At 34.6% G+C, this 20,515-nt stretch overlaps 1 protein-coding gene across 1 annotated transcript in view; it reads left to right on the top strand.

Moving 5' to 3' along the window:
• MACROD2 (mono-ADP ribosylhydrolase 2) overlaps window positions 1-20,515 on the top strand; it is a gene marked incomplete at both ends in the record, with an annotated part of 2,062,459 nt that overhangs the window by 1,968,601 nt on the left and 73,343 nt on the right. Inside the window, 2 exons of the mRNA XM_080716162.1 lie at window positions 10,221-10,295; window positions 10,553-10,645. Of these exons, the coding sequence (XP_080572288.1) occupies window positions 10,221-10,295; window positions 10,553-10,645 (168 nt within the window). The remainder of the gene's footprint in view (window positions 1-10,220; window positions 10,296-10,552; window positions 10,646-20,515) is intronic.

Genomic DNA, 20,515 nt, shown 5'->3' with positions numbered 1-20,515 from the left:
ATGTTATAGGTTCTCACAATATCAGTTAGTTTTTAAGAAGATCCTTGAAAAATTTTATGATAATCACAAATATAATTAAAGGAAGATATCTCACTAAATGCCCCCAAAGCTCATAGAGTACATGGAAGCATATTCAATAATACATATAATAAAATAGAGCAATGTAACAAAAGCACAATGTATCAAATGAGATGATGGAAAAACAAGCGAAGAGTCATGACATTAACTATGAGTAGGTTACTTTATCAAGAGTGAAAAACACCCAGATAGAGGTAAATTCAATAAAATTGTAAAACTGTAAAGGATAAAGTTAGAAAACATGATTTATAAAAAAGTAACTTATAAAAGTTTAACATCTAAAGAGAACAGGAAAAATGACTTTAGAACCTATCTAGATAGAAGTCTGGCCAAAAGTCTCAAGTGAGAAAGACTTGGTCTTCTTAAACTGTTAAAAATTTAAATATAACAGTGATGCATCTTTGTGTGGCAGGTGATGGGGCAAGATACAATACAAATAAAAGCCTAGTGGAAATGCCATTGGGATTCACAGACACAGTATTGTCAGTGGTGAAAGAATGTGTAGACTAAAAATGATATGAAATGTTTTTAAAATGTGATTAACAAGGTAGTCTTGCTGTAGGAATAGACAGGCTGATCAATAAAACAGACTAAAGAGGTTGAAATAGATCCCAATAGGTCTGTACTTCAGTACATATTCTGGCAGACATTTAAAAGATAGATGACTCCACACGTGGCAGTAAGACAACTTGTTGACCAGTTGGAAAAATATGCTGAATTCCAACCTCATCCCTTACACTAACATTAATTCCTAAAGTAGCACAGACGAAATATAAAAATAAAACTATAAAATATTTGAGTAAAAGAACCAAAGGTTATTATTCAACACTAAAGTGAAATGAGCTATTAAGCCATGAAAAGACAAGGAAGAAACCTAAGCGCCTATTACCAAGTAGAAGAATCCAATCTAAAAAGGCTATAAACTATATGATTCTTGTTTTATGGCTTTCTGGAAAAGAAAAAAACACTATGGAGACAGTAAGAAGATTAGTAGGGAGAGAAAGATGAGTAGGATAAGCACAGAGGATTCTTTGGGTAGTGAAACTAATCCATGATACTATGATGATAGATACATGTTTTAAATACATTTGTCCAACCCTGTAGAATGTATACCTCCAAGTGTGATCCATAATTAATATCAGCTATGAAGAAGGTAATAATGCGTCAATGTAGGTTGATCATTCAGAAAAAATTACCACTGTGGTGTGCTTCTGTTGAGAGGATGAGGAATATGGGAGATCTCTGTACCCTCCTCCCAGTTTTGCTGTGCATCTAAAACTGTTGTAAAATAGTTAATTTTTTTAATGATTCATGTACACATGATTATATGCATATGTTTTAACTGCAGACACATATATAAATCTGTAATATATGGGTATATGTGTCCATATATGTTATTAAAGAGGGAAACAGTAAATTTGAATATGTAAATTTGTACATGGTAAATAAGGATTATAATAAAATTCTAAAGACAATCAACTGGAAAAAATATTCTCATCTAAACAACAGCTAATTTTATTTGAAAAAATAAACTTTATATACCAATTTTAAAACCCCAGGAGGACAATGGGCAAGAAGCAAGGGACTAAACTATAATTCATAAAAGAAGTACAATAATTGCAAATTTTAAAAAGATGTCTTTATTTCTTTATTATTAAAAAATGGTAATAGCCGGGTGTGGTGGCACACCCTTGTAATCCCCGCACTTGGGAGGCAGAGACAGGAGGATTGCTCAGGTTTGAAGCCAGCACAAGACCCTGTTTCCAAATAAAAATATAAAAAATAGGTCTGGGAGTGTAGCCCAGAGGTAAAAGGGCTTCCAGGAACCTCAGTACCACCAAAAAAAAAAAAAAAAAAAAGTAGAAATAAAATATGAGTTCAGTATCTTGTGTTTTTGAATAATGAAATATTTGAAAATACACAAAATTGGTGGAAATGAGTTTCTAAACACTCATGCACTCTGTGGAAGACTAAAGGACACAACCTTTTTGCCAGAAGTTTTGGCAAAAGCTAATAAAAACTAAAATGCTCATTCCATAGAATGATCATGCTTCAGGAATTTAACCTAAAATAACATTCACAAAGAAGCTGGAGGTATCTACTCACAAAAATGTTTACTGTAGCATTGCATTAAATGGCACTTAAACAAACAAAATTGGGACATCCAAAAGTCCATTAATAACATGGACTCATGCATATTTTTCAAAAGAAAATTTCAGGAGAAATTTTCATTGTAATGATAATGTTCATAAAAATATGAAATAAAAAGCAAGAATCAAAGTGCATTTTGATTTCAAGATACATTTAAATACTTATGTGTTTATATATACCAAGTCATGTGTATATATTGTATGTATCCATATACATATATACAGACACATTAGCATGTCAGTACATATGCACATGTACACATGAGAGAAATATGGCAATTCACAATATTAAAAGTGGCTGCCTGTTAGTTGTAGAAATATCCAAAATTCTTAATACTTATCTTCATTCTTCAGGACATCTATAAATAAATTGTATTCCTTTGTAACTATAAGAAAAATTAATTTTAGACATAATTTACATTAAAAAAGTAAATTTTAATGGCCCTAGGAGAAAGCCAAGGATGTCTAGAATATAATCAAATTCTTACTAATCTAAGTTTTACTTTTGCTTTTAACCTAAGATACTTTTAGCCATAGGAAAGGTAAATTTTAAATATAGGCAGCAATCATTTTTAAGCTTAACAAAAAGACACAATATTCATTATCTCTTCATAATAGTATCAATGAAACAAGTCTTTTTTCTTAGAAAAATCTGAGTATCTGCAAATGATAAAACAGAAACTATGTTCTTGGTTCCATTCAAAAAGTTGTTCATTTGCAAAGTGAATTTCAGCTAACCCCCAGAAATGCTTAATTTCAGAATGATGCACCCCTTTCAGTTTTTATACAAATGAATTAAAGAAAATTCCTACATTTGAACCAAACTTAATTAACAGGCCTTCAAGAAACAATCATGTGATCTATTCTAAAAAACACTGAATGGATTTTTTGATTATCTGTCCTAATGGCTCCCTTCCATTAGTATGGATGGTTGAATTCACTGTATGGAAACTATACACATATTCTGTGGAGCCCTCTGAGTTCTTTTGTTTCCTCTGCTGGGAGGGATTAGATAAGACTGTGGAGGAAATTCAACTAGACTGAATGTAGAGAGGCAAACATAAAGCTTTCCCCATGGGGCCAAGACAACAAGATGGCATGTGTAATGTCTGAGTGCAGTGAGGAGAGGCAGATGGACTCTAGAGCCCTGTGGTCATCCGCAACACACAGCAGGCCCAGGACCAGGTGCAAGGCAAGGAGCTCATACATACCTTGTCTTTTATCTTTTCTTTTCTTCTTCATTTTTTTTTTTTTTTGGCACTAGGGATTGCTTACAGGGCATTCTACCTCTGAATTATACCCCCAGCCCTTTGTGTTTTTAATTTTGAGAAGGAATCTCCCTAAATTGCTGAGAGCCTTGCTAAGTTGCCAAGGCTGGCCTCAAACCAGCAATTCTCCTGTCTCAGCCTGTCTAGTACTGGGATTATAGGCAAGTGTCTGTGCCACAGCTTCTGGTTGTACTTATCTTTAACATGTCAAAGAGAAAACATGATCATTTTTGAATGTCAGAGCTGAGCATTTCATTTTTACCCTTGGTTTTTTGCTAATTTCATTTTACAAAAATGGGAAAGAAGATAATATATGTCTTTGTATTTCAAGAATTGATTACTATAATATATATAGCACGCAGGCAAGACATATCAGGAATAGAGACAGGTGAAGAGAGCAAGGGACAGAAATATTACAAAACAGTTCTGAAATGGCCTGTCATCACCAAAGTGAAGTTCCAGGCATGAACATGGAGAAACCCTGGTATCCATCAATAGCTTCAGGTTGGCACCTCAAGCTGTCCCTCCTTCTCAGCATGGATTTCTGATTGAACTCTGCTGCAAATTTATCAAATGCAGCACAGGGTCACAGGGCAATGCAGGCTGAGTGCTTCTACTCTCATAATGCTCTACTCTTTCTCTTCATTGTACACATAAAGCCAGATCACAAATAATGTGCAAAAGGTCTCCATGGTGGTATGGTACGATGGTCGTTACACTGTTAACGGTGATAGAGAATGAGCCTCCCTCAGTAAGATTCTCTCCTAAGTTCATCCACCCAATGAACAAACATTGACCTAACTGGAAAGTTTACCAGGAGACACAAGAATATAGGACATAAACTATCTCCACAGCCACCACATAGACAAAACTGAGCCCTTCAAAAGGTATGATTTGAATAAAACATCCAGTTATTTTCACTCCCACACCAGGTTTCTTTGCAACAACATATTGCCACGGAGTGTTTAGTAGAATAATGTACTTTCTTTGCTATTAAAGGATGAAAAGAAAGTAAGTTAAGGTCTCTAGTGACTATAGACTTTGATAAGTAATAAAAGAGAGGGCCAGTTAAATAGACAATTATTGATGATACCTTATTAATAGGTACTGGGAAGGAAAATGTATATAAATAAAATTTTTATCCTCTAATGTTCATGATCTAGTAAGAGACACAGAACTGTAGTAAAGAGCGAGAGAATAATAAATAATGAATGATCAAAAAATTGATCATTGAAAATGGTCAATCCTGCTTAGCAATTCAGAGAATGCTACACACCAAAAAAGAAAAAAAAGGAAAAAAACAAATTAATGACTTCACTTTAAAAGAAAAGGAGAAATTTATTATGTAGTAAAGAAGAAAAGGCTATTATAACCATTGGGAAGGCATGCTAAGTGAGTATCGAAGTAAAAAGTAAGGTCTTTAGAAAATGATGAGTAGATGGCACTATGAAGACCAGAGTATACTAATTTTGCCAAAGAACAAAAATAAAGAGAAATACCAGTTATATTTCTCAAATTTTTTCTAGAGTTTAAGTAAAATAAGGGCTGGGAAACAGTAACTGGGTTTAGATAGACACACACACACACACACACACACACACACACATGCACATATATACACACACATTTAGTAACTTTTCTTTTATGATATCACTAGGGACATTTTTAAAGTTTTGTGATCATAATTTTTAAATTTTTAAATATGTAATCATTATAAAATGTATGTTAGCAAATTAAAATTCTATCAAATTTGTAGCTGCCATTCAAATATAATCAATGTTAACATTCTAGATACAGCCATCCAATTTACCCACAGTAAACAGAATATGTGGAAGACACATACGTGTAGTTAAAATAGAAGTTAATATCTTAACATCATAATATATTTCTTCATCCTCCTTATCATCATTTCAAATTTTCTTTTCTCACCATCTTTGCATTTCCCTTCAACCGTTTGATATTTAAAGTATTAATTGGCTTATCTCTAGTGTTTATTCTCTTTTATGATATCCACCGCAGATGTTAATACTGTCATAATGTTAATACTGCCATATGTTTTTAGATTTGTAAAATTTTTCTTAAAGTCTCAGCCAGTGTCCTTTTCATCGGTCTATCTTTTCATTTTTCTAATTTATTGCTTCTTATATTTTATTTAAAACACAGGACATTTTTATCTTTTTTTTAATTTTCTGAATGTGTCTTTTACAAAAGCAGCAGTTTTTAACATGATCCTCTCATGTTTCAATTTTTAAGTATACGCTTTGTTTGGAGAGCTGGATGTAGCTAACCTAGTAAAATGTTTGCCAGGAGACAAATTAAAACTATACCCTTTACTCTCTGTGTGACTCATATCAGGATCTTTCTTTCCACCCAGGCATTCTGATATCCATTTAGCATTTATCTAGAGAATATCTGGAATTTAAAACATGTGGGTCTAATGAGAAATATTTAAATTTTATCCTAACACTTGTTAAATTTCATCTTGTTTCACTTAGTGCATTGAGTATTCCAGCCTTGGTTTTGTTGTCCAGTGTGTGACTTACTTCTTTCTCAGATTCTTATCACCTAATAATCTGAGTGGTTTTAAGAAAAAGGTTATTGTTTTCATATCTTCCTAGAAAGAACTTTTCCACATTTAATATCTGCCTTCTTGCAACTATATAAATTTTGAAGCCGGGTGTGGTGGCGCACGCTTGTAATCCCAGCATTGGGGAGGCTGAGACTGGAGGATCGCGGTTCGTGGACAGCCTCAGCTACTATTTAGTGAGGCTCTCTGCAACTCAGTAAGACCGTGTTTCAAAATAAAGAATAAAAAATAGGGCAGGGGGTGCAGCTTGGAGGCCAAATGCCCCTGGGTTCCATCCCCAGACAAATATCTTGTTTAAAATCTACTCCCAACACCTGACATAGCTCCTGTTTAGTGGTACTCTGTACATTGTATCACTGTAGCCAAAACTACCTGACATAACAACTTAAAGTAGGAAAAGTTTGTTTTAGCTCATGGCTTTGGGGTTTCAGTCCATGGTATACTAGCTTCCTTTTTCCTGCAGTAAAACAGAATATCATGCCAGAAGTATGTGATGTAGGAAAGATTTTCATGGCAGTAGAGAAATGGGGGGCTGGAGGAAAGATATAGTTCCCAAGGCCACATTCCCAGTGACCTACTTCCTCCAAGTAGGTCTCACCTGTCTATAGTCTTCTCCACCTAACAGTAATCAATTCAAAATACAAATCCAGCTAATGTATTAATCCACTGATAAGCTTAATGCCCTCATGATCCAATCACTTCCCCAAAGCCCCTCTTCTGGACATTGCTACACTGGGGACCAAGTCTTCAATACATGATTTTTGTGGGGACATTCAAATCTATACCATAGCTTATTGCAGAATGAACTACCAATAATTTTGTAAGCTGGTCACTCTCACTCTATGTAGTACTCAAAGGTGTTAAGAATGGAAACTGGTTTGGAGAGAATGATTTTTGCATTGCTTATTAGTCCGTATTAAATAGTTTTATAATCAGGAGTAGCATGACATCATCTAAATAATAAAGGGAGCAAAAGTAATTCTTATACATTTCTGTAATAAGTGTAAAATTGAACAGATTCTTTAGCATATTCCCTTACAGGGTCAAGAAAAGCTAAATAATTCATTCTCTATTACTTAACAGGTTCATTCTTGGGTTCATGCCCAAGTGATATGGATGCATATATCCACTAAAGGACATGCACAAAAATATTGTTAGCAGTATTATTTATGAGCCTCAAGCAAAAACTAATCCAGTTTCTTTCATAATAGTATATTCAGACAATAGACTAGTATATATCAATGAAAAAGAAAGACATTATTCTGTATAACAACTGGGACATAGACAAATTAATGCATGCAATAACTGTGACATAGATGGCAGATACTTAAAAAGTAAAATGCAAAAGAGAGTATATTCTGTATATGTTAATTTCACAACCAAACAAAACTGTTACCTATTGGGGCATCAACAGGAGGAGACACTAGTGCCAGAAATGCTTCTGATCTGGATGGTATTTGCACATGGAGACACATTGTGTATGTATGTAAAGAGACATCAAGCTGTACACTTATAAGTTGTGTATTTTACCAACCTTAATTTATAATTTTAAAATTCAAATTGAAGATATTTCTAAAGGAAAACAAAACGATGAGAGGTATTTATATTGGATAGACCAGTTTTGTTTTATTTTTGTTATTTTATTTTTATATTTTAACAATTGTATTGTATTTTATTATTTATTGTGTCTTCTTATTCTTTATTATATTTAATACTTTTATTACATTATAGTCTCATCATAATATGGTTCGTAGTGATAGTGACATACATGCACGCGACACTTAGTGGATTTTCCTCTGCCTCCTCTACTTCCCCCTTCCCTGTGCATGATACTGAGATTGGCATCGGTATTCTTACATATGTAGAAATGAATTTTGGAAGCAGAGGATCACTGTGCTTACTTTAATAGGTCAATGTGATGATGAGAGGTAATAGATGAGAAGTGTCTAGGCAAAATCCAGCATTTTTCATGGGATGAAAAATTAGCAGATCCACTTACATCCTGTAGACCAGTGATCTCTAGCTCTACCATACATATAAATCAAATGGTGATCTTAGAAAACATGTAGGCTCTGATTCTGCAGGTTGCGAATGAGACTTGAAATTGCATATTTTTTAAGTTTCTAGAGAATTCCAACATTGCTTGTCCATGACCAGCATTTGAGTAGCAATGGGGAACGATGGGTACATTGTCAGCAAGGGAAAGGTCTTGATCAAGTCCATGTTTTGTTTTGGTTTGGTTTGATTTTTGTTTTGTAGTACTGAGGATTAAACCCAGGGGCATTCTACCTCTGAGTGACACCTTCAGCCTTATTGTTTATTTTGAACAGGGTCTCACTGAGTTGGAAAGGGCCTCACTAAGTAGCTAAGGCTGTCCACGAACAGCGATCCTACTGTCTCAGCCTCCCAAATGCTGGGATTACAAGCATGCACCATCACACCCAGCTTACCCAGAGTCCTATTTTTTATTCTTTATTTTGAGACAGGGTCTTACTAAGTTGCAGAGGGCCTCACTGAGTGGCAGAAACTAGACAGGAACCTGTAGTCCTCCTGTCTCAGATTGCCAAGTACAAGCATGTGCCACCATACCCGACTAAGTTCATGTTTTAAGAGACCTTTCTGCTAGCAATTCATAAAATAGATTACAAGGGAAGAAAATTAAGATCCAAGAAAAAGTAATACACCTGAATGAAGAAAGAGGAAAGGGAATGGAAAGTGGGAAAAGATACAGTTTGCAGAATCAGTACTTAGTATTTCATTGAACTTGTGAAGAAATGAAATAAATGCATCAAACACAGTTTTCTAGCATGATAAGATATATAAACATAATTTAGTTTTAGTTATTTTATCAGATTCATTTGATAAAAATTAAGCTCAGGAGGAATGGATATCATAAAAACTTTATTTTAGTCTGAGCACAGTAACAGAAACAGAGCATGAATCAAGAAAGAGTAAGGAGAGTAGTTTAAGTATATCAAAGGGATATATATAATGAGAGGTTATGCAGGTCAGCATTGCTGCAATAACAAGTAAGCCCCAAAGTCTCGTTGGACATAGAGGTTTGTTGTATTTATACCTGGCTCTGTTTGGCTCTGCTCCACATATTTTTATTCCAGGATCTAGGCTGGCAGACTAAACTTTGTTAGGAGCAAGGGAGCCAGAGAAAACAGCAATAGATCTTAAGCTTCTTCTCAGAGGCAGTACATTTACATATGTTCCAGTGTTATTTTCTAAGCCAAGACTCATGAACAGCCTGATGTCAATGGGATAGCAGCATACACTTGTCCCATAAGGGCCAGTAAAAGTCATATGGTAACAGACAGGGCAATACAATCTTCTTTCAAGAAAAAATAGGCATGAGTTGAAACAATAATGCCATCCACAATAGGAATATGGCCAGGCAAAGAGTCTAAGCTCTTCTCTATCCCTTCTGCTCCTATAACCAATATATTCAGCACAATATTTCATTAATATGAGGCAAAAATGGACACGTTTGCATTTCCTCTCTTAATGAGAATTTAAATGTTCAAAACTCTACAGGAGAGGGAAGTAGAAGATGTGGGGGGAGTGGAAGAAAAGCCATTACTAAGTAATCAGCCTGGAAGTAATCAAGAGTCGGCTGAATTCTCTCCTGATCTTCCCCACATTCAGTAGGTGTCTTAAGAGAGTAGTTGAGCTGTTAAACAGTCCTCTCCCAATGTGTTCAAATCACTCATGTTTTTAATGCTGCACTGATGAAAGAATGAAAGTGCAAATAGTGTTTTAGCTTTATTGGAGTCATCAGTATGGAAAACATCTGTATTTTAAAAAGTAATTAAATATGTTTAACCTGTGTAGACCAGAAATTATCTTAAAATTAAAAACTTCTAGGTTATATCTAATACATCAATAAGCTCCATATTAATTATAACAAAGAAGAGATTTTTCATCCCAAATTATCTCAGAAAATTGATTAAACTTTAATGACTTGAAAAATATCATTGCCCTCCTCATTAGTTCAGAACTGTTCTGTATCTCTTCTTGTGTGATTAAAGCATGGCTTCTGAAGATATTGCTTTTATAAGGCAGGGATAAAGCTTTATCTCTGGTGATGCATATCACATTTTTTTTTGTTTTTAAAATCACTGTTTTCAACAGGACAAGAGGATGATTCAACAAAGAATGAAACAAAAGTTGAGACAGAGTCCCAGAGCTCATATATGGAAACAGAAGGTACTGAAACCAGAATATATTGTTGTCAGAGAGAGAGATGAAGCTATGCACCATGGCATCTCTATAGAGAGCATGTGTGAGCTGTGTGCAGGTGTGTGAGAGGCAATGAGTCATGGACAGTGGCAATGGTCTTCTGCTTTGTGTGCCTCTGGAAACTGTGAGGATAAAAATGTCTTTGACTTTGCTGTAGTCACTATGCTTTTTCCATGATTCCAACTAGAACACCCCTGAGTTTCCATCTGCCTTATTCCATTTAGAACTTTCATCAAACCAAGAAGGTGACACAACTGTGGAGCATCCAGAAGTGGTTCCCCTGACAGATGACCAAGAAGAAATGGAAGGTGAAAAAGGTAGGACTTCTCTGGTCAACCCATCGAGAATAGAGTTTTGTGGGATTCTTGTCTAGAATTTCACTATCAGAAGTATCCTCATTCAACTGCAGGTCATGAAAAGAAAAAAGTGAACATTTATTTAACCCTGGACCTGTTTTGAAACTAGAATAAAATCTAAAAATAATAAAAATAAATATACTGTTTTAATAAATAGAGATGCCTTTTTAAATAAGTAATTTAACAAACAAAATAAAGAATATACTTTTAACAATATTTTCCCTTTCCCAATAGAATGAGATTTTAAAATTTTATTTACATTCAATTGATATTTTTTAAACTACAGTATCGAGAAAGTCTAGAAGAAATTAAAATTATGCACTAGAAGAATAAAAGACCTTGAAAACCTAAAATGACGTTAAAACAAAGGGATTGACCTTTTCATATTGACTTTATTCTGTCTTCCTTTGTATAGCAGTGATTAAAGAAGCAATTTATGTAAAATATGCTCATCACATGAACCTTCTAACTTTGCCAGATAATATCAGGATACTATAATATTGAATAGTATTTTCAAAAGAGAGTTAGATTGTAATGGTTTCTGAAGATCTATGAGAAATGAACACTTTGTATATATTAAAGTAGTATTTGGGACAATAATCCAATATATTGGAGTGAAGATAGAAATCTTTCATAAAGACTCTTCTTTATTAAATTGTTATCTGAAAAAGTTTAGTATTTATTGAGGAACTTGAAGAACCCAATTTTCAAGTATAAAGCAATCTCTTTATAAATGCTTGTGAAATAATTTGCTCCACTGTATCATAAATCACACTGCTCTTAGATAAATAGGTATTTGCAGAGCAGTTGCGGGGTAATGACTTGATAGGCTTTGTTTGTAGAACACTGTGATCAATTTTCTTCCAAATTAAAACATAGACATGATTTCAATTGTAAAATCAGGTCAATAGCAACTACAGTTTCCAAATTATGAACACTTTTTGGCATGGGCATTGATACAATTTAATTGCTAAACAAAGTTAGTGGTTTTGACATTTTTAAAAATTTTCCACTGTATTTATAGCACATATTCTTCTATGCCCGGATCTCTACTAACTTCTCTCTTGCAAATACCCATTCAACTTCATGAAATCATGTTTCTGGCAAGTTTAATAGATGGTAGATTTGAAGGATTTTATGTCTGACAGTAAAAATAGAGAATTGATACAGCCATTCTTCAGTTCAGATGCATGTCAATGTTCTCTTCAATTCAACTCCTAAAATGAAAAATACACAATGCATGCCTATTTGCTTAATTTTTATTGCAGAAATTATTTGCTTTGTATATTGTAACCTAAAGAAATTTAAATGGGTTAATGAACATCAAACAGTTGCTACATTTTCCTCATTTTAACCTATAAAGGTTAAAATTTGACCTATAAAGGAAAGGCTTATATCCAGTATATATTTTCCTAGCCTGGAATCTTTCTCTAATGACTGAAGAGTTAAATCTTACATCTCCTCTTCAGCTTGTAGGTATACAGTCTTCTTGTGTAAGTGGTCAAATGTCATGTGGGAAAAGGCAAGGTCAAATTCTGCTACATGCTTGTAGCAACTTTGAATAAATTTCTTTATTCAAATTTGATTTTTCAGTGTAAGAGAAAGCAATTCCAAGGATTTTTGAATTAACCACGTTTTTTCTTCCTGTCTTTACTAAAGAAACTTAACTTGGCCCTGTCTTGAATATTTCTGGTATTTAAATTTTAAGTAACTGTCAATGCATCCCCTTTGTCATCTTACTCTTTACACCAAAGAATTAAGAGCTATTCTTTCACATGTAAGGAAAGTACTTGTCTTACTTGATTTTCTAGTGCCAATAAAACCATAGACTGGATAAGCCATAAAGAAGACATGTTTCTGGAGGCACAAGGTCAACAACCCCCCAGGAGTGAGTTCAGGTGACACAGAGCATTATATGACAAGAGCCAGAGAGCATTCATGTCAATGTCTTCTGTCTTTTCTTATAAAGCCGCCCGGATTCAATCATGAGGGATCCACCCTAATGACCTTATCTAACCCCAGTCAAAACCCCACCTTTAAACCCTATGGCTAAATTAAGTTTGCACCCATTCAGTTCCCATAATGGAAGCTCAATTTCCATGGGGGACACTCAACCTACATCCAAACCATAGAAGTGCCCAAAAGAAAGAGGGAAAGGTCAATTCATCGTGTCCTGCAGTAGCTCTTCTCCACCAGTGAGAAGTGAGGTGACCTTTAGCCAGTTACTTAATCTACTTCAGGTTCCTCAGCTATAAAATAAGATAAAAAGTATAGTTGTGGTGGAAATTCAACCATAACACACATAAAGCAATCATCACAACACCTGGCACGAAGAAAGTGTTTCATAAATATCATTTGCCATAATTTTGTAAATTGATGACAAAGAGAATTCATATGTGCGCTTCCAATTTCACTCATTGACTGTGTTAGCGATCTATAAAATCATCATATAGTCTACATTATCCTTCAGGAACAAGGGGTCCTTCACATTCGATTGGTAATATCATCTCACATGGGCAGTTTTGATGCAGCTATAATATCTTTATTACAGATTTTATTCTATAAAGATAGAACAATTAGTGGAAGGTGGGGTATCTGGCAGGCAGTTTTCCCATTTATAAACTTCTTTCTTTGTCCAGATGTTAATCTTCTGTTTAAGAAATTTGATTAAACCATAATTTCTTTTTTCTTTTTGGTGGTACTGGGGGTAGAACCCAAAGTTTTTCTACCTCCGGGCTATATTCCCAGACCTTTTTTTAAAAATATTTTATTTGGAAACAGGGTCTCACTAAGTTGCTGAGAGCCTCACTAAGTAGCTGAGGCTGGCTTCGAACCCGTGCGATCCTCCTGTCTCTGCCTCCCAAACGCAGGGATTACAAGCGTGCGCCACCATGCCCAGCTCATAATTTCTATTTTTAAAAAACGCCATTAAAGAATTAATAAATCCACATAGTGGATGGAGTCTGAGGCGATCTATCCCAAAAGGCAATGGGACCTCAACTTGTCTCAGTGGGTTTTTGACCTGTGAAAAGAATTCCAGGATGCATTGAAAGCAAGGCATAAGATAAGTTTTATTGGAGAACATCAACGGTAAAGATACCTCTGCCCCTCCCTCTCAGAGAAGAGAGAGCAAGTGATGCAAATAGCTTTGACCCGGCTATCTGATTATAGCATTTCCTGGGAAGAAATGTACAGGTTCCCCAGAATGCTTCTTTGAAAACCAAACCCCATGTCAATTACTTGGTACTTGAGAATCAGAATGTTCCTTCTTGGCCAAGAATTCTCTCCATAAATCAGTCATGGACACAGTGCATGAGTCCTTGAATCTGGTGACATTTAAGTTGAGTATGTTATTTCTAGTCGGTCTGGTACAAGCATATGCTGAAGGTTTTGTGTGTCTAACAAAAGAGACAAGCATCTGAATCTGAAAAGAGACAATATCTGAATCTCCATCTACTAATGGGTTCTCTTCCTATCTCCAACAATACACCTCTTTCACACAGAAAAAAATAAGTAGTAAACAAATTCAAAGAAATAGAATTTGTTTTGTTTTGATTCATTTAATCATTAAAGAATCTTTTCAAAATCATGTTTTGGCTATAGTTCCAGGTCTTTTAATCGGAAGATTATATATATATATATATATATATATATATATATATATATATAATTATCTACAAACAAAAATCAAATGAACATTCTATTTTGAAAACTCTATTATGTTTGTAGAAATGTTTTCTGTAGATCTAAAACTAGTCTCTTTAAATTTGAGAGTATTTCTAAAATGACAGAAAGAGAGTGGTCCTTTAAAAAAATTCCAGTATAGAAAAAATGTATAACTTCTTTCTCTCAGCTAACAGCATTTTATAAAATTAGAAAATGTAGATAATCTTCAGGACACATCTTCAATGGCTCCCAGGTGTATGAGCACAGATGTTGTAACATTAGGTTTTGAAGTTAGCTCTACCAAAATATGGATTTTGAAAAGGAGAGAAAATATTCAGCAGAAGCTCATGCTGATAAAATTACACAATAGCACAATGGACATGTCCCTAGGAAACCTAAAATACAAAAACTTCAACAGGCATAAAATGAGGTTTCACATATGGCCGCTTTTCTCATCTAGCCATTGCTTTTCCTAAATGGACCCAGTTTTATGCTCTCCCAGCAGGATCTGCAACACATACAAAATCCAGTGGAATAACACTATTTAGGTTGATAACCAAAAAGTATAAAGAATTATATATATATTATATCATATAAAAGATAATCTCTAAAAGATCTCATGCTCTAGTATAAATTCTATATGTGTAGACAGCAGTCAAATTTTTTTCATAAGTTTATATTTCAAGTTGAGTTTGAAATAAAATTTTAGTTTTATCAACATTTTATCATTATCTCACAAAATTTTATTTGTGCTTTGTTGTGAATATACATTGTAATAATTCTTTTTTTGAATTATTACATGGAATACTTGTGTTCTGCCTGAGTTATTTTTCTTATATCAACAAGTTTAATATGGAACAATAATTGGTGATTTACCTAATGTTGATGGAGATTAGGGGTACACTATGCTCTAAGATGTTCTTGGGAAAAGATGAGTATAGACAAGCATGCCAGTAAAAAGTTGAGTGTTAACCAGTGACAAGTATAAATCTTCATGTCCTTAGGCTCATGTTTTATCAACTTATCATCATGACTATGGGACAAAGTGCACAGGGAGCCATGGCTTTTATCCCTGGATGTATGTGTGATGGTTCCCATTTTACTTCTAAAAACTCCAGTTTCTAGAGTAGCAAGGAGGGGCATAAACTCAATAATGTGGTCATGACATTTTCCAATTATGTAAGTTTGCTCATAAGGACAACTATGAAGAACCATGTTCTCTTTTATACATACTTTTACTGGTACAATGTAATTATACATCATAGTGAACCTCAAAGTGTTACATACATGCACATATCACTTGGTAGATCCTCCCTTCCCCCCTCATCAAACATGGTACTGAAACCTTGTAATCTTATTTGAAAGGATTCCCTTCCTCAATCCTCATTCCCTCCACCTGCCTCTCTTCCCCAATCTCCTTTCACTATTTTACTCTTTTCTCTTCTCATTTGACTGGCATCCTTTTTGTTTCCTATTTTCATTCTAGCTTCCACATATGAGAAAAAACATATGACCCGTGACTGACTGATCTCAACATATTTTCCAGTTTCATCCATTTTCCGGGAAATTACATAATTGCATTCTTTATGGCTGACTAAAATTCAGTTGTGTGCATAGACACATTTACTTTATGTATTCATTTGTTGATGGACACCTAGGTTGGTTTCAGAATTCGGCTATTGTGAATTGTGCTGCTATAAACATGGGTATGCATGGATCACAATAGTATTCTGACTTCAATTATTTCTTAAAGATACCCAGGAATGGTCTAGCTGAATCATATGGTGGTGCCATTCCCAATCTTTTGAGAAACCTCCACACTGATCTCCATAGTGGCTATACTACTTTGGAATCACACCAACAATGTATAAGGCCTTCTACTGCCCCATATCCTCACCAACATTTATTAGTTTGTATTCTTGATGGCTGCCATTCTAATTGGAATTAAATGAAATCTCAGTGTAGTTTTGCATTTTCCTTATTGCTAGTGCTGTTGAGTATTTTTTCATATATTTGTTGGCCATTTGTATTTCTTCTTTTGAGACATGAGAAGAATCACATTTTTGATGAAATAAGAGTGACAAGATGGGATTCATCAATCATCAATACACTGAGAGCTGAAATGTTAGGTTTTCTCCAATTTTGTTTATTGTATTTTATTGATAAAAGTATAGAGGTATCATGGCCAGGAAAAAAGATAGCCAGATTAACCATACTTTATTTTAAAACTTACCTATAATTGGGTAACTAATTATCCTTTGAAGATATTTCATGGGGTAAAAATACCTTTTAGCTTAGGTTGGTTTTACAAAAAAAAAAAAAAATTCTGCTCAGAGCCAGGCTATACTTCCATCATGATTTTTTTAGTGCATTCAGGAAACATCTTTCCTTATAGCTCCTCTGGCCACTGTTTCATTTTTCAGTGAATACACGATGGTAAGCGAACTGCTTTCTCTTTTGCTCCTACCAATCAAATCCATTAGGGACTTATCTTGTCTACAAAGCCCCATCACACAGCCCTTGGTGTTTTCCATTATTGATGGGATTCCTACATTGCTGACAGAGCCCTTTTGCCACTTTGAAAAACCAGCCCCTGTACCAGCAGTGTAGCCATACATAGATCAATGACATTTGTACTGATCACTTTTATGTCCAGCCTCTCTTCTTTGCTTCAGAGAATCATAAGGTTTAGGCATATTTTTGATTCAGGCAAAGCATTGTATGAGCTTGAATAATAACCTCTGATCAGTACTGGGCTGAATTTCCATTATCATTTTGCATCTTGAGGAATAAATTATCTTTACCGGAACTTTGCCTTTTCAGAAAAGTTTTTGTATCTCTCATTTTTTTAAATGAAATAAACCTTAGTAAACTGTGTTCTTCAAATTAAAAGCACTCTCATTATTTTCCTAAGAAGGTTTCATTTTCAAATGGTTTCCTTCTTTCCTAATCACATTTTTAGTTGGAATTTGTCAACTAAATTGTGTTTTAAGTTATAAATTAGCTGGGCACATTGGTACATACCTGTAACCCCAGTACTTGGCAGGCTTAGACAGGAGAGTCACAGGTTTGAGACCAGCCTAAAAGACTTGATTAATCCTCAAAAATTTAGAGAGACCTTATTTCAATATAAATTATCTTTTTTTAAAAAAAAAAGCTGGGATAGCTGGGCATGGTGGCGCATGCTTGTAATCCCAGTGCTTGGGAGGCAGAGACAGGAGGATCATGAAGGTTCAAAGTCAGCCGCGCTGGCTTAAGAGACCCTGTTTCCAAATAAAAAGTATAAAATAGGTCTGGGAGTGTAGCCTGGAGGTAGAAGGGCTTCCAGGAACCCCAGTACCACCAAAAATAAACAAACAAACAAATAAATAAATAAATAAATAAATAAATAAACAAACAAATAAAATATAAAAATAAAAAAGCTGGGATAGTCAGGCATGGTGGCACATGCTTGTAATCCCAGCATTTGGGAAGCTGAGATAGGAGGATTGCAGTTCACAGACAGCCTCAGCTACTATGTAGTGAGGCCCTTTGCAACTCAGTGAAACTCTGTTTCAAAATAAAGAATAAAAATTTGGGCTGAGAGAGTAGCTCAGAGGTAGAATGCCCCTGGGTTCCAGCTCTAGTACTGAATTTTAAAAGGGCTGGGATGTAGCTCAGAGTTAGAATTTCCCCTGGGTTAAATTCTAGTATCTATAAATAAATAAATAGATGTATCTATCTATCTATCTATCTATCTATCATCTATCATCTATGGTGTGTGTGTGCATGTGTTTTATGTTAAAAAGACTGGTCCCCATTTGGGTTTTCGAGTGTTTAAAATATATTTCCCAGTATTATTAAGTACCTTGAATATACCTAAATTGCTTAAATTTTCTACATATCTATACATATGCAGTATATGCATTTTATAGAACCACTTTATTCAAATTACACTGTAATTTGAATTAAAAAGTAAATAAATAATGTTTAAATTGTTTTAACATTATTTTATTTATTGATATTTTTGTAATACTGGGAATCAAACACTGAAGCAGTCTACCATTGAGCTACTTCACTAGAGGCTCTCCTCTCCACTTCTCTTCTCTTCTCTCTCTCTCTCTCCCTCCCTCCCTCCCTCTCTTTGATATTTGCAGTATCTGGCCCTGAACCTGTTAATTTTCTGCCTTGGCCTCACTGGCTGGGATTATAGACATATTCCACAGCATCCAGCTTAATTTATTTTTAGAATGTTAAACTTTGTGTTTCATGTTCAAAAATAAAAATGCAACTGACATATAATTTTAAGATAAAAAACAGAGAATGATAACTCTTCACTGTTACAGTAATAATATTGTATCGCACTTGTGGGCATGTATGCATATAAATTAAGACTGTGCATGTATGAAGTTCACATGTAGCTATCCAGTAAGTTATTCAGCCCTCATGAACTTGTCCAAATCCTCTAGCTTGCTATGATCATCTTATATTTCAATATTTACAGAAGAAATTGTTCTGACCCTGTAAATATCTAGAAATATCTAATATTTACAGAAGAGATTGCTCTAACATTTTACATGTTAGAAGAAATTGACAATCCCTTTCAATATTTCTTGAGAATTCTTTGTAGTAAGGACTGCATCTTCTAACCCCAGATTCTAAGTTCCTACCTCTGGTGATTTCTCATATCAGCCTCCTTTCCTTTAGATAAGTGTCTCTAGTCCTTGTCATGCTTTCTAATCAGACACCCTTACCAACTAATATCTCACATCTCCCTCCCTCAAGGATGCCTATAAGCTTAAGAATGTTGTGTTCAAAGCTTATCATTAATTATTAGTCCATCCCCATCTGGAGACTTCCCAGAGACAAACTTTTCTAATAACTCCACAATATAACTACATCCTAAAATCCTCTTTGTCTTGTTTGATTGAACTGTCCTCTCTAACCCCCCAATTCCATTTACAGTTTAACTTGTATCATGTCTAGGTCAGTCTGGTATGCTTTGAGCTATATGATTCTACAGCCCGGTGCCTTACCAAAGTAACGTGAAAAATCAAAAAGACCTGTCCCTTAAGTGGAGCTTTGACTGTAGATATTATACCTATTCCTCTCTGAAACATTAGAGTTCTACAACACTGCATAAAGTACCTGAATTGTTATCACAACTGATGAAAGTATTAACTTCTATTTGCATGCAAACGTAATTTTATTTTACATATATTCTCCTTCAATAGTCCAGATAATTAAAGTTAACTTTCTTTTCAGACAATGAGTATAATTTTTAACATTTGGTGACTTGTTTATTATATTTAGCTTCCTCTCCAAGATCTTATATCATACTAAATTGTCATTTTCAGAAAGATAAAATCATGACTAGCATACAAAGATAAATGTATGTAAAGGATTTTATTTAAATTGTTAATAAAAGCCAGTAGGATGGTAAAATTAGTTCAAAAGAGTAATTGAAGAATGTGCATATATGTAATCCACATATACGTATGCAGTGGATTATGGACATATGAATACACACGTGGACTATGGATATCTGCATGTACATACAGGATCGGGAATACCGAATATACCTGTATAAACACACAATTCAGGAACACTAAAATTTTCAAAACTGATTAATTTACAGGACAATTTTGTCTACCAGACAAAATTCATTTTCACTGCTATAAACAAACCTCATATTGATCGCTACACGTTTTCTAAAAGTTAACTTCTACCTCTATAGGTATATAAAACAGTCAGCCAAAGAAATAATACCCTTATAGAGTAGGGTAATCCCAGACAGAATACTGGGTGATACCCAGAATTCCCTTGAAACCTTCCCGAGTTCTCTTGATTCCATTGGCAAGTCTTGGACATTTTTTCTTAACATTATGCTGAAGGTAAAGCTACCTTTTTTTTTTAATGCGACACTAGGGATAGACTAGCGACACCTCCAGCCCTATTTTTTTATTCTTTATTTTGAAACTGTCTCACTGAATTGCAAAGGGCCTCACTAAGTAGCTGAGGCTGTCCTCAAACCGCAATCCTCCTGTCTCAGCCTCCCAAATGCTGAGATTACAAGTGTGCGCCACCACTCCTGGCCTGCCACTTTTAACCTCCTGTCCACCTCACTGTAGTCCTTATTGTTGACTATTTGACACATTTAACAGGCCATGATAAAATACTAAGTTA

The sequence above is a fragment of the Muscardinus avellanarius genome (genome assembly GCF_963383645.1).
Source record: "Muscardinus avellanarius genome assembly, chromosome: 19".
NCBI lineage: Eukaryota > Metazoa > Chordata > Mammalia > Rodentia > Gliridae > Muscardinus > Muscardinus avellanarius.
The sequence above is the reverse complement of the archived record's forward strand: the minus strand, read 5'-3'. Positions and strand labels throughout refer to the sequence as shown.